The sequence below is a fragment of the Trachinotus anak genome, unplaced genomic scaffold, assembly GCF_046630095.1.
Source record: "Trachinotus anak isolate AG129_WGS33_773 ecotype Australia unplaced genomic scaffold, CSIRO_AGI_Tana_v1 ptg000001l, whole genome shotgun sequence".
Classification (NCBI taxonomy): domain Eukaryota; kingdom Metazoa; phylum Chordata; class Actinopteri; order Carangiformes; family Carangidae; genus Trachinotus; species Trachinotus anak.
The window spans coordinates 14549518-14563503 of NW_027273852.1; the positions used below are offsets into that span (position 1 = coordinate 14549518).

Below are 13986 nucleotides of genomic sequence, written 5' to 3' on the forward strand. Positions count from 1 at the left end.
TGGACATTGTTTGTTCACTGTTTCAGTGTTTTAAGTTGAAAGGTTTTGGTGGAAACTAAAATATTTATAAGGGAATTTGAATGTCTGAACCAGCTGAGGCAGTGGTTGTTGTCTGCCAGCTCATACTTGAACCTGTGGTAGTAGACCTTGGTGTCCTGCAGATGGCACTCATGGACTATCTAGCTGTTAACTATCAGCGTGATTGCACTGCAGATTTCACACTCATTTATTCAAATCAATGCATCTGTGTCGAGATAAGGTTAACAATGCAAAGAAAGAAAGGTACATAAGGCAACTAGCTCCTCTTTAAAAAGGGATGAGTGCAGTTGATGTGCTCGGCCCCTACTGCAGCCCACCCTAACTCTAACTAATGATTCTCTATTTCCACTTCTCCTGATCCAGCAAGAGGACTGAACGTGCACTCCTAGATTCAGATCTGTCAGCCTTCCAGCTTTAAACAAGTTGTAATATTTGACCCTTATCACAACTAATCCATGATAGAAGATATACTTGCTGCACCTTTTTGTTACAGCTGTCCCTGGTGTTCCCCTCAAAGCAGTTACTGCTTTGAGGGGAATGTAAAATGTAAAACACAGATTTAACAACAGGCACTCTGATTACTCACTGTACGGCTACTGACCATTGAGACAGTTTTTTTAAGTACTAGGACCAGTGAGTAAGGGCTAGCTCAGTGCTGTAATGATCTGCCAGTGGTGAGTGAGTGGCCCCGGTGCTGAGGGCCTTTGGATGTGGATCAAAGTCCGGCTGATACTGCTGGTGGCAGCGGTACTGCTGACTAAAACCAAAGCCATTGATTTTCTGTTAGTTCTCAGCCTCAACTCTGCCAACAGACGATTTCCCACACAGCCTCCAACCATTCTCACGAGTCTAATCACAGAGGGAAGAGCAACAGTTTAAATGTACAATATTCCCATGTTGAATTGTAATCAATAGTGGACTGTGTGTGGACTGTGTGTAAAATTTAAGTAGACTCAGTATTAAGCATTTAGGACAGTATTAAGCATTATGGACAGGCTACTGCCTGTCCATAAGTGGGAATTTACTGTAGATAGAGCTGGTAGTTTACGTCAAAGGTGTGGAAATTTGATCAATTTGGTAAAATAAATTTCCCATGCAAGGCGGCGACAGGCATGATTCAGTGTCTGAGGCATCTGCATTGTCTGTCCTCCAATTCAGTTTTTTCATTGTTGCTGCCACTCATCATTTGGGTGTCATGGTGAATCCCTCGAGGGATCAATCCTCAATGAAAAACAAGGACTATTAAATATGGATTAATCATGCAGGTGCTGCTTAACAATGCACAGGCACACACACACACACACACACACACACACACACACACAGACACACACACACACAGCATGATCAATCAGGAGACTGGGGCAAAGACGTGACTTCCATGATGTTGAGCTTGATCTCAGTATTGTGTTAAAGAACAGTTTCCAAAGCATTTGTTGTATGTGTTTGTGTTTTAATTTGCGTGTTGGTACCTGGGCGAGGGGGCAGGTGGAGAGGCTGAGCTATTTTCAGTCGACTCTTCAGATCCTCCCATCTTCTCTGGTCCACTGTTAGCAGCGCAGTGCCCTGGTGGTGAGAGACACAACAGATTAAAAAGGTGGCGTGAGGTGGTGTATTTGCCAGCCTGTCTGCTTTTGTACTTATTGAAGCTGTATCGACATGTGTGGCTCTTACCTTGTTCTCATTGAAGTTTGCAATGACGACTCCTACAAATAGAGTGAGTCCAATCATGCATCCCAGAAACACAAAGACATGGATGTAGATGCCGTGGATCTGCAGGCACAGAGGTGTATAAACTGAGCTGAGTACCAGTCACAGTTTTTTTCACAGTTGCAAAAAAAAAACTAAATAAAAACACTTTGATGGAAAGTGTTAGACAGCCAAGATTAGGTTTAGTACCGGTCCAACGCGGTGAATAATGACATCTCGGACCTCCACCCAGCCTTTGAGTGACAGCACTTCAAAAAGAGCCAACATAGCATTTCCCACATTGTCGAAGTTAAAATTACGAGGGTTGGCCCTGGAGATGGACAGAATGGATATATCTGTCAGTGGCTGCATAAAAACACCCTTAAATCAAGTTGTAATAAAAGACCAAGCTGTCGTACCAGACTCTCGGGACCCAGAAACCTGGTTTCTTCTCCCCAGGCCTCAGTTTCAGGTTGAGGTTTTTGGAAACACTGACATTTATTCGGAAGATACCCTGACATTCCTCCTGTAACCAACCACACAGTTAGTGAACTGTCAATTAAGTTGTATGTACTAAATTAATATAAGAATATGACGATAATAAACATACTGTATTTGTTTTTGTCTAAGATAGGAACTCCTGATGTTGAAGCATTAAAAAGTTATAATAGTGTGAAGACCATGTATTCACTGATGTGTTCACTACACACAATACAAGTTAGTATATAATAGTAATGCAGAATAAAGAACAGATCGTTCCCCGATCTCATCAAATAACTGGGTGAGTACTATGTTTTTATCATCATTAGGAGCAATGGTCAAAATTACACAAATTATACATCATATAATGTATATATAGTTGTATATTATACATATACAACTGTAATAAATTGGAATGTCATCTCCAAAGACTTGAGCATTATACTATTATAATTAGTATTATTAATCTTTGTCCTGTAAAATAAATGTGGAAAGAAGTAGAATGACTGCGGTTAAGAAAGCAGGATAAAAGGAAGCACTGGATTATTGATTTGACTGGGGGAACACCTTCTACTTATTCAGCTTGTGGTTCTCTGCAGGGAGTGTGGTGTTGGAGGGGGTGGTTTAGCAGGGAGATTATGTTTCTTGCTGTACCCGTTTAAGGATATGGGGGTCGTTGCACTTGGCAAGCTTTCCGGCAAACAGTTGAACTCCAAAGCTTGCGAACACCAGCATTAGTGTGAGGAGCAGAATGGAAACCTGCAGCAGAATCAATCAAGAGTTTAAGGCAGACAGTTCAACATAATCCAAGCCTGAGAGATTAAAGAGCAAGCTGAGGATGTCAGACAGCTGTGGACATAGGAACCCAGCTAGGAAAATCCATGTCAGACCCAGTGAGGATCAGTAACTATTGTAAGTTTCAAATAACATAATAAAATCCTCAGTGCGCAAGCAAAAGGTAAGCATAGCCCCGCAATGGCCAAGAATGTAATAATAACAAGGGCACGGTTCAATAAAGGTGAGTAAGATGCATTCGTGTACAAATCCCAGTTGCATTTTTGCATGTTTTTAGCCATATGCTATAAATCATGGACACTTTACTGGCATCCTTTTTGCAAAGAATATCAAATATATATTTTACACATTTCAAAGCTTTTTCATTACTGTTTTCTAAAGTGTTGCATTCAAGTCTTATCTCAGCAAGTTTCAAGTGAAGAAATGTCATTTCTTATAATGAATTGAAGTGAAATGTAAACAAAGAACTACCTGCCTGATAAGGAAAATACAGGTAATGCTTTCTCATATGGTCACTAAAGTTTCTCATTATTTCCTAGACTGTTTGAATGGTCAGAGGTAAGCTAAAGAGTGAGCTATGTTTATGCACATTTCCACACATATGCCTGTGGTGCATATAAACGGGGACTAACATGAGTTTTTGAATTTTTTTAATGAAACACTGATAAAAACCCTCTGTCTACTTATGGGAGGTGAGTAAATTACTTAAATGTACTTTAAGTACTTAAAGCTGTAGTGCTCACACATGGAAAGTATACATGGCCACTGACCAGAAAAATTTCTTTGAATCCTTTCAGAACCTCCCGCACCACCTTCCTCATCTGGGGTACCAGCTTGAAGATCCTGAGCGGACGCAGGCAGCGCAGCATCATCAGCAGCTGAGCCCCAGACTCAGGAGGGACGTCAGGAGGCAGCCAGCACAGAAAGATCAGACTCACCTGCAGTAGCCACACAGCAGGGCAGGGATGAAAGTTACATAGTCACTGGCTACTATTTCAATAAGACAGACATGTGATTGGTCTACCCTCAAAGAGACTTTCCAGCATGGAATTATATCACTTGATATTTAAATGAAGTAGCCTTTATATTTCTCACAAGATAGATAAAGATGTCCATGACTCCTCCAAAGTCTCTGATGACGGCCGTGGGGGTGAAGAAGAGACCATCGGCCATGATCTTCAGGTTGAGCTCAATGCTCATAAAAATCACAAACACATACTCCCCAATCTGAAAGACATGATGGTTTTAACAACAATTGTGCATCTACGTCGTGTGCTCGCCTGTTTCTGCCACAATCCATCTAACTGGTTTTAAGTACCTGCAACATGGGGACGTGCATGACCCTGGTGAAGGGTGATTCAAACATCATGGAGATGCAGGAGCAGATGGTTACGACAATCATCACCCAGTCCAAATAGGTGACCAGGCCCAGAAGATCACTGCAAGGACACACACACACACACACACACACATACATATATATATATATATATATATATATATATATATATATATATATATATATATATTATTATGTAAAAACACAGGAGCAAGCTTTTTTTTTTTAAAGATTTTATACAGGGAAAAAGTATGTTCACATAAGTAGGTCAAGAAAGCTTTTGGTTTGCAAACCAGCAAATTCTCATCATTCAAAAGAAGAAAGAAGAAAAGAAGTGTAGAAAAAGAGAGAGGGAGGTTATGTGAGGACAGATATCAGAAAGTGAGAGTGAATCTTTGTGTGTGTGTGTGTCTGTGTGTGTGTGTGACAGCAGCCCAATCTGTTCTACAGCAGGATGTCAGTAAAAAATCCCCCGGTGCCAACAGTATCTGATACAAAGGACTGCCTCTGGCTTTAATAATCAGAATCTGTGCTTGGCTGAATTACTATCAGGTTGCATAATGGGTGAAATCTATTTCACAGCTCTTCATCTCAGAATTTTCATTCCTTACCACAGTTTTAGGGAAGCACAACAGGCAGGTAATAAGATACAGAATTAATAAGTGCGCCACTGCTGTAGAGCGAGCGGATCAATAGAGAATGAAGGAATCAATAATTCATCACACTTACTACAGTTGGTGGTATTTGGTGTTCTTCACTGCTCCTGTTATGGGGTCAGTTTTGGATCTAGAAATGAATTCATACAAATAAAAGAAAATTGTCAGCATTTTGACAAAAAGACATCACATGCAATTTTTTTCAAGCTGTACAAAACAGAATAAATCTTTTTTATGAGCCAAACTCACACAGAGGTATTTACCCCACGGTATGCTGCAAATTCCCTCATATACTGAAGTCTGAAATGTTTATTTCATCACCGTTTGTGACCATAAAAGGCTGCCTAGTGAAGCCTGAAGACAACAAATTAAGACCACACAGTCGATATTAGTTTAAATGTAAGCTCTTACGCATTGAAGCGGGCTCGAACAATCATCCTGCAAAAGTTCCTGAAGCGGTGTTCCCGACCCACGATGAAGAGAGGCTTATCAAAGTAAGGGTGGTTTTCTCTCAGTTCCTCCTCCTGTACTTTTCTGAGCAGCCACACAATCACAGATAAGGGACAAACATCAGTTACTGTATAGCACAGCATATAAACAGTGACTACAAACTACAGTTCACTGGATGGGCATTTTCAACGCATACATAACTCTTTCTTGGTCAGAAACGTAATTTATCTGTTGATATTGTGTGATTTTTTTTTTTAATGAATACCTTTTCATCTCTGCTTGCTCTTTCTTTTCTTGGATCATCTTGATTTCACTGTCCTCTCTCTGGGCATTGCGATAGCGTACGGTACTGGAGTGCTGGATAACAGAGGAGACAAAATAGTTTTTCAACTTTTTTTTTTGCAAAATTTCTATCAATGTTTTTCTATTTCTTTCTGAGAATCACACAGTACAATATACTGTATCTGTCAGTGAGTGTGTGTGTGCTCTCACATCCTGGGTGAGAGTCTCCAGTGACTTCCCTCGGCTGATCCTCTGACTTGTGGAACCATGTCTCAGTGATCTACAGATAAAAAAACAGACTATGAGAGAAAATGCCTAGAGGTATCATACAGTGTGATTGCACTTGTTTGCATTTCTGTAAATGTATGTGTGTGTGTGTGTGTGTGTGTGTGTGTGTGTGTGTGTGTGCTGACAGACCTGCGCTCTTGCCGTATGTGATGCTGGACACTGAGTATGGACCGCTCTTTGGCTGGCTGGCCCTCGAAAGATCCACTTAGCATACGCTGTCTGGTACAAGCCCTGGAAAACACAAACACAAGCATATTTTTTTCTCCTTATGATCAATAATGATGATTATGAGGACACCAGGTGGCAATTAAAACACAGCTGGATCTGGTCCATATTCCTGTCTAACAAGCTATCTTCTGCCTACTTCAGTCTGGATTCGTGTGAGTGGCGATCCAGGCAGTCACTTTGAAAGGTTCCAGTCATTCCACCAATCAGTGTGTGTGTGCCTGCATGTGTGTGTGTGTGTGTGTGTGTGTGTGTGTGTGTGTGTGTCTGTGTGTGTGTGTGTGACTGCATTTCTGTGTGTTCTAGCTAACACCAGAGTCATGTACCAGAGCAGAGCTACCTACACAGTGGGCACCATCAGTATGTGTACTTCAATGATTTACAAATGCTCTGAGTGATTACTTGTTTACTGCCAGTACGTATGAATGAGCGCCTGCTTATGCTGGACTGTGTGTATGTTTGCCTACGTTAGTGTGACTGTGAGCCTAATTGTTCGCTTGTGTGGAGAAAGATGGCAGGGCAGACAGAACATGTTATGACTACTGATACGCTGTCTATCTTTCAGACTGACAGAATAAGGTGGGTGTTGGGGGGGGGGGGGGCAGATTGGATATGGTGCAGGCGAGCTAATCTACACTTAGTGCCAGCTCTGCCATGCTGAACAGCAAATTATCCATTTACTTCATCGCTGGAGTAAATGAGTCTGAAGTGTGTGTGTCTTTGTGTGACGTGTGTGTGTGTGTGTGTGTGTGTGTGTAAGAAAGAAAGAAGCTTTAACGATACCAGAGTGCTGTTACTGTTACAGCAGAGATACATCTAATATGCATACACATTATTGGTTTCACCCACACAAAGACTGGGATGTATTTCATGACTGTGGATGATGCATACTAACTGGGAATGGTGTCACCCCAAAACCCTATGATGCCTTGATTAATAGCAAAAGAACACAAACAGCCAATGCACAGAATCTTGGAACAGATTAAAGTTGCAGGTCAAGACATCTATACTTGTGGATTCAAAATGTGTTTTTCAGACATCTAGGTTACATAAACCTGTTTTAATGACTACATTTAATTGTGGAGCAACAACAGTTTTACTCCAGCAATGTGTCTTACCGCAGGATTTTATTGATAGTAGTTTCTTTTTCCAGGAGGTTACGAGCTCGGATACTAAATATTGACCTGCGAAGCTGAGAGAGCACACAGAAAGAGTACATTAGCTGGGAGTTTGTTGAATTTAGTGCATCATCCAAAAACACACAACACACACAACGTGTTTTTACAGCTACTGTATTTCTTATTGCTATGCTTTATCTACTGGGTGTCTAGTCATGGAGATAAAGTTATCAACTTCATATCCACTTTCTCTGTGTGTCTATGTAAGAGAAAGAGAGAGAGAGAGATAAGTGAGTAAATGAACGAGTGTGTAAGTACCTTTTGGTCGATATACTTGTTGTCTTCGATGGCTGAGCGTTTGGAGTGGTCGCAGGAGGAGGATGAAGCGGAGGGAAGACGCCGGAACAAACAACTGGTGTCCTGCTGCTGCCGATCAATGAATTGCTTCATAAAACTCTCCCTAGAGTACAAAACAAACAACATGTACACATAAATGTGATCAATTTTAATGCATGGTTGCCAACTGTAGAAATCCATACACTTAAAGATGCAAGAATAACCACAGTGGTGCAGTGTATCTTCAAACCATCTTGGTGCAGATTCAGCTGCAGAATATGTCACTGGAGGTACTTGCTGCAGCAGCAGCACGGCAGATGGGCGGCGGAGGGGCATTTCTGCGAGAGCAAAGGACCCAGCTGTGCACTAATCAGCAACTAAATGATAAAATTGATTATCAGGTCTGCTGTGTTGGACACAGTTCAGATCTCGTGCTAAAAACTGCTCTCTGCAAAACACTGCATAAGATAAAAAAGGCCTGCTGCAGATTATTATTTGTTATCACCCACTGGGAACAGGTCTCTTTCCTTGAATCATGGGAATAGCATTGAAAATATCGGCAAAACACTTGCAACAATGAAAGGCTTGTTGCTGTGGTGTTTCAGCAAGAAACTTGTATATCACTGTTCAATAAAGCATTGTTTTTTTTCCCTTGATTTTCTAGGCATGGTGGATATTGTTACCCATTCTAGTGATCCAATCCCTCTTCTCTATAGGCCAAATAGTAACTGTTACTGGTGCCTAAAATACAAGATCCTTCAGTAATGAACACTTTTGACAAGACAGCCTGTTTTTAGAACAACAATCTAACTGTTTTCATAGGGTAAATCCCTATGTGTTATATCAAAAATCTAATTCTTATCAGCAAAACAGAGATTTAGGTTTATAAATATAATCACAAAAAAAAAAACAGATGAGACTGCCTGTGACAGTGTACCTGATCCTAGGCACTGTGAAGTCAGATGGGAGCTTAGAGATCTTCACCATCTGAGGTCTGTTGGGGAACTTTTCAAAGATCCTGAGTCGAAGAGGGAGCTTCTCTTTGGTGTCAGCATTGGCTTCGCTTTGCTTGAGCTAACAGAGGGAGGGAGAGAGCCGGTTCATGCAGAGAACAGAAGAACAGGACAAGATACAGTCGAAGGGGTAAAGCCATGTGATGAGGGTAAAGAAGAGAGGGATTACGAAGGGAAAGAAGGGCACAGTTAACTTGAGTTTGGGCTGTGGGAAGGTTTGGGATTTTGGGAACTGCATGAAGATACTCGTGTTTTTTTTTTTTTGTTTTTTTTTCTGAGACCAAGCCTGGTATTGCCAGAGCAAAGTAGGAAATGAAGAGGCTTTAAGAGTGCAGCTTAATGTTTCTGCCTGATGATGGCAGCAACACACTTACCTAAACACACATACACCACATACAGTAGCGACAACCACATTTATGATGAGATCCCACTTACTTTTAGAAAACAATGGAGAAAGCAACAAAAGAAAAAAGAAAAATTACTTTGGAGTGGTTAATGGAGAAAAGAAAAGGTAGCGACAGTTAGAATAATGTGCATGTGTGCAGGCCTGAGCACTGTGGCACAGGCTGGAGAAATAAAAAGATGACAAAGGAAAGAAACCAATTATTTCCATTTAATTACATATGGCGGAGGCTGATTGAAATTCCCTTGCAGGTATTCTCTGTCTGGGTGCCGGGAGATAACCCCTGATGCATTGCAGATTAGGCCTGGAAGTGAACTGCATTTGGTGCAACGGTGAATGGCAGCTTATCATTCAGAGCAGACAACCGCTGTGAATCATATTGACTGGGCTTGGTGAATGTTTCTCTGTCAGTCACGCCGTCTCGCTCTCTGTCTACCAATGAAAACGTCCCTCCATTCTGTTCGTGTGTATTGGTATTTCAGTCTGCACTTGTCTTACTGAGAGCGACCGAATGACTGGAACAGCCTCTCGTTTTTTGAGGGATAACAGCCGGGGGAAGGAGAGACCTGACAAAGGAGGGAATGGAAATCTGTCTTTTTCTAGTAGACTAAAGTGTGGGAGTTTCTTTTTTGCCCCGAGTGGGTGAGTGGTGAGTGGCATACTGTGAAGATGGAATTATGCACCAGCATTTGCTTGCCTAGGCTTTCTGTCTATATTCTGACTCCCAGGATAACAAGATTGGATAGAAAGAGGCAGGGACAGAAACTAAAATAAGTAAAAGAGAGAAGTTAACAGAAGGGAATGTATGGGGAAAATAATAATGACACAAAACTTAAGGGATGATTAGAAATAGAAAAGTGGATTCTCACTTTTTGTACTGTATCTGCAGCCATAAAGAGCAGACAATAAAATGTGATGAGCAAAACTGTAAGCTTCTTTCTTGTGCTGCAGTTCTCTGGGTGAAGTTATAGAAAGTGCTGCAGTCATCTCAAATAGTACCTGAACATTTGGATGCTCAAGCAAAAGCACACAAACAAAAATTCACGAACAAGCATGCTCACACGCACACACACACACACACACACACACACGGACAAACATACACTGCAGAATTAATATGGACCCTACTGGTCCCAAAGGTCCTAATCAATTGGGCCAACTCAGCGATATGTACAGTTTAGCCAAGGCTTTTTACCCTTATCTGCAGCAGTATCCCATTACAGCAAAACTTTCTCTGCCATCTATTGCCCTTTGTTCCTCTCTGTGTTCATCCTCCACCAGAATTTGTTCTTCTCCATCACAGTGAGGTTCTACCCACATCTCTTTATACAAGACTGCTCCAGTTCATTGCCTCCTTCCCTCACTGGTCTCACATTTCTCCTTCCTATTATATATCTATTTTCCCAAAAGAGGAAAAAGAAGAGTTGCAGGAACAGGAACAGACTTAGAAAAAAAATTGCTATTAAAACCTTTTCTCATAAATAGACTTGTGCAGTGTGAGTGAGGCGTACTTATTCGTGTACTTCAATTTATCTGTTTATTTATTTACAGTATGCTGCGTCTGGGGACCCACCTGCTGTGAAATAAGCAAAAGATGCACTGAATTTAATTTCTGTTCACCCTGGGAAAACAAATCAGAGTTCATTGTACCACAGATCATTTAGAAGCTTTTTGGGAAAGCGCTATCACCCTTCATGGAAATGAATGTCTGGGAGGCCCATGTTAAGAGAAGTATTTGCTGTACTACCAAAACAAATAGTTTCCTAAATTACTGACTCAATGTAAGGCTGCTTCCATAAAAGGTTCACCTGGTGAGTCGGTACACCAATAATTTGCCATAGATCACTATGAACTGTATGTACTAACACTTCGGGCCGTCAGTCTCGTCAACACATGGGATGAATGCAGCACATATGGACACAAGCTCAGGAACAGAAGTGAAATCTGTGCTCTACATCATGTAGATACACATTTATGTATTTGAATGCAGTCAGCTTCGTTGAAGCAGCGACAATCAATTTATTAATTTTTTTAAGTGACAATGTATCCCAGGACTATTTACAGCGTATATGAAGGGGATGGCTTTGTGTAAGGATTCCCTCTCAGCTTTTTAGCATCTTTCAGCCCATTGTCTTGGTTTCACAGTTCGCAACTTCACCGCTTTGGCTAACTCTCACTGCTCTCATCATCAGATGTCTGTTTTCCATGAGAGGGCTCTAGAAACCCACTGTATGCTACCCACCCAGCAACAGTGTTACAGAGCAGCTGGCTAAAGAGGTAAACATTTCTCTCAAGATAGTGGAGACCAGAGCAGTTAAAAGGAGAATGTATGTTGGATGTTGTGTCTGGATTCAATTTCTCCATGCTTACACAAACATTAATCCAAATGCCATTGTTGCTCTCTATCTGCCAGATGTGTGAATAGACAAATGTTTGGTAACAAGTTTGTCATATCAGCTTTATCAGGTGATAAATAATATGTTAGAGCTATGTTTACAGATTTTATTTTCTGCCTTTAAAGTGGCCAAAAAGTGTTAAAGGACAAATATTATTTCCAAGTGTATGTGTGTGTCATGTGTAGTATGTGTATTCCACCTGTATGTCTGTATATGTGTGTCGGAAAAATGTCTCTGTTTCCCTTTGTGTCACACTCAGTAGTTGATAAATCAAAACTACTGCTTCGCTTGCCACAGATGAGATTTAGTGTACAGCTGGTGTAACATTGGAGCTGAGACTAATGTGTTTTGCCTTGAGACCCATTCAAGTGACCTGCCACTGCTTCCCCCTCCATTCAAGCCAATTTCAGGCTCGGCTGAGCTAGGGAGCTTTCCGGCCAGGATTTCCACAGCTTTCCTGACCAAGGCCAGGGAAGTAAAATGAATGCTAGCCATTAGCATTAGACCAAATTCAGTCACAGCTATAGTTAAGACAAAGGGGTGAAGAGTCTGATAAAGTAGGGGTGGAAAAACAGCTGGGAATTAAAACTATTCAACTTGAGTGAAAAAGCTCCTTCTCTTACAAGGGCAACAAAGTAAAACCCTGCATAATGATTGGTATTAATACTTCCATATAATATGATTACATGCAGGATACTCCAGCTGTCATGACAATTTTATTTCAAGCTATCAGCTCCACGCTTATAGCAATTTAACTACTGATCCCCCAGCTACGAGCTAACATCACTGATATGGCAGTACAAAAAAGTAAAAGGCAAATCCTTTCATCTTTCTCAGGCATTCTGGTCATTTGAGCACAAGACCTCATAAACATTAAAAGCACTTGTGACTGACTGAAATGCATGTGAATACTCATTTTCTCATTGTGCAATCCCTCTAAACTCTCTGATCAGTCCTGTGAAAGTGCCTCAGAGGCATGCAAACATCGAGTATAAATATCTGTGAGAGTAGCCAATGGAACAATGAGGAACTGATGAACAGCCGCCCACAAAACGGCTGCCCACACACACTCGCCGAGTGCCTGCGAGGATGTAAAGTCATCTACATTGTACCATTCAGACATCAGAGCCTGCCATTCACCAGCAACACCAGACAACAGCTGTGCGTGAGAAAGAACGTGTGTGTGATCAATACAACACAACCTTTGTGTAATACATCATTCAGCATGGTAGTTACTCATCAGAAAACATGGAGTGTGTTTGTACTGTATGTGTGCTTCTCTCTTTGTGAATCTGAGCTCATTCAACAATCATATCTATGATCTATGCCAATATAAAAATGTAAAAAGGCAGAAATCGTTAAACATGTGTGGTCCCTGTCATACATACTAACCTATTTACACTCCACATCCCGTTAAGTCTTGGTTGGGTTCCCCTGGCCTCAGGCCAGTCCAGCTGTAATACCCAGGGGTGGAAAGAACTGAGAACGAGTTAGCAGGGTCACCCTTCTCCTCTCATTAGATGAGTAATGAGCCGTGGTGTGGAGCTGCTGTAAAGCCACACAGCCCATAAACCTCTAATAGCCTCCTCCAACCATCAAAACAACTGCAAGTGCTCTTTATACCATTATCTCAATATCTAAAACTGTATATTGTCCAGCTGTTTGCAGCTGTGTGCCTTTGGGCTCAGGTCTCGTGTTGATGAGGCAGCCTGGTGGGCTAGTGGTTAAGACTCATACCATGCCATCCCCCTCCCTGTCCCCATGTTTCCTGTCTCTCCTCTTATACCTGTCTTTTGTTAAAATAAAAGTAATGTATTTTAAATGTTAAAAACAAATGCAAAATTTGAGAACAAAATTTAGTTTAAATTCTTTTAAAGGGCTGCAAAACATTCCTTATTATTAGCCTCCATGTTAGCCTTCATTTCCATTCTTTGTTTTTGCAACATTTGGTTGTTACTGTGTGTTTTACTGAAAACATAAAGCAATGAAAGCAATGCGTGTGTCATACTAGTTTTAGAACATGGCAGGGGCACAGTGCCTGGAGTGTCTTCCAATAGAAAACTGAAGGTGACATTCAAAAGATAAGAACACATTGTGTTGGGATTCTCCAAGGGGTACGCTCTTTTCTCCTCTGCTCCCTCTGTCTTCCTCGTCTTTCTTCTCTTTCACTAAATCCCCAAAAGTCCTTGGTCCATTAAATCACATAAATGGAGGACAGGCTTTTAGTTTAATTCATAAATAATGAAATCCTTGGTGGGAAGCCATAATACAATCACTCAATAACGCATTTGATCAAACTAAATTCTCCTGATACGGCAGCTGTAGCAGAGAGCACACAGCAGACAGAATGCACATGTACAAACGCACCCATATGTACACACATGCTCATATCAATATTAAAAAAAAGTCAGGTGTCGGTTGGAAGAGCTCTTTTCGTGTTTCTGTTGCCACGGTGACACTGTATGTTCCTGTCACAG

The 13986-nt window shown here is 41.2% G+C and overlaps 1 protein-coding gene across 5 annotated transcripts in view; it reads right to left on the reverse strand.

Annotated features, from left to right (window-relative positions):
- The window catches only part of nalcn (sodium leak channel, non-selective), a 68726-nt gene that overhangs the window by 5844 nt on the left and 48896 nt on the right, over positions 1–13986 (reverse strand). For all 5 annotated transcript variants that reach the window (XM_071479490.1, XM_071479499.1, XM_071479507.1 and 2 more), the window contains 16 exons: positions 8635–8771; positions 7680–7821; positions 7362–7435; positions 6148–6249; positions 5941–6010; positions 5714–5805; positions 5410–5532; positions 5072–5128; positions 4322–4442; positions 4099–4230; positions 3774–3941; positions 2863–2967; positions 2148–2254; positions 1939–2059; positions 1714–1812; positions 1512–1605 (listed from right to left, as the gene is read on the reverse strand). In XM_071479490.1, the coding sequence (XP_071335591.1) occupies positions 1512–1605; positions 1714–1812; positions 1939–2059; positions 2148–2254; positions 2863–2967; positions 3774–3941; positions 4099–4230; positions 4322–4442; positions 5072–5128; positions 5410–5532; positions 5714–5805; positions 5941–6010; positions 6148–6249; positions 7362–7435; positions 7680–7821; positions 8635–8771 (1744 nt within the window). The remainder of the gene's footprint in view (positions 1–1511; positions 1606–1713; positions 1813–1938; positions 2060–2147; positions 2255–2862; positions 2968–3773; positions 3942–4098; positions 4231–4321; positions 4443–5071; positions 5129–5409; positions 5533–5713; positions 5806–5940; positions 6011–6147; positions 6250–7361; positions 7436–7679; positions 7822–8634; positions 8772–13986) is intronic.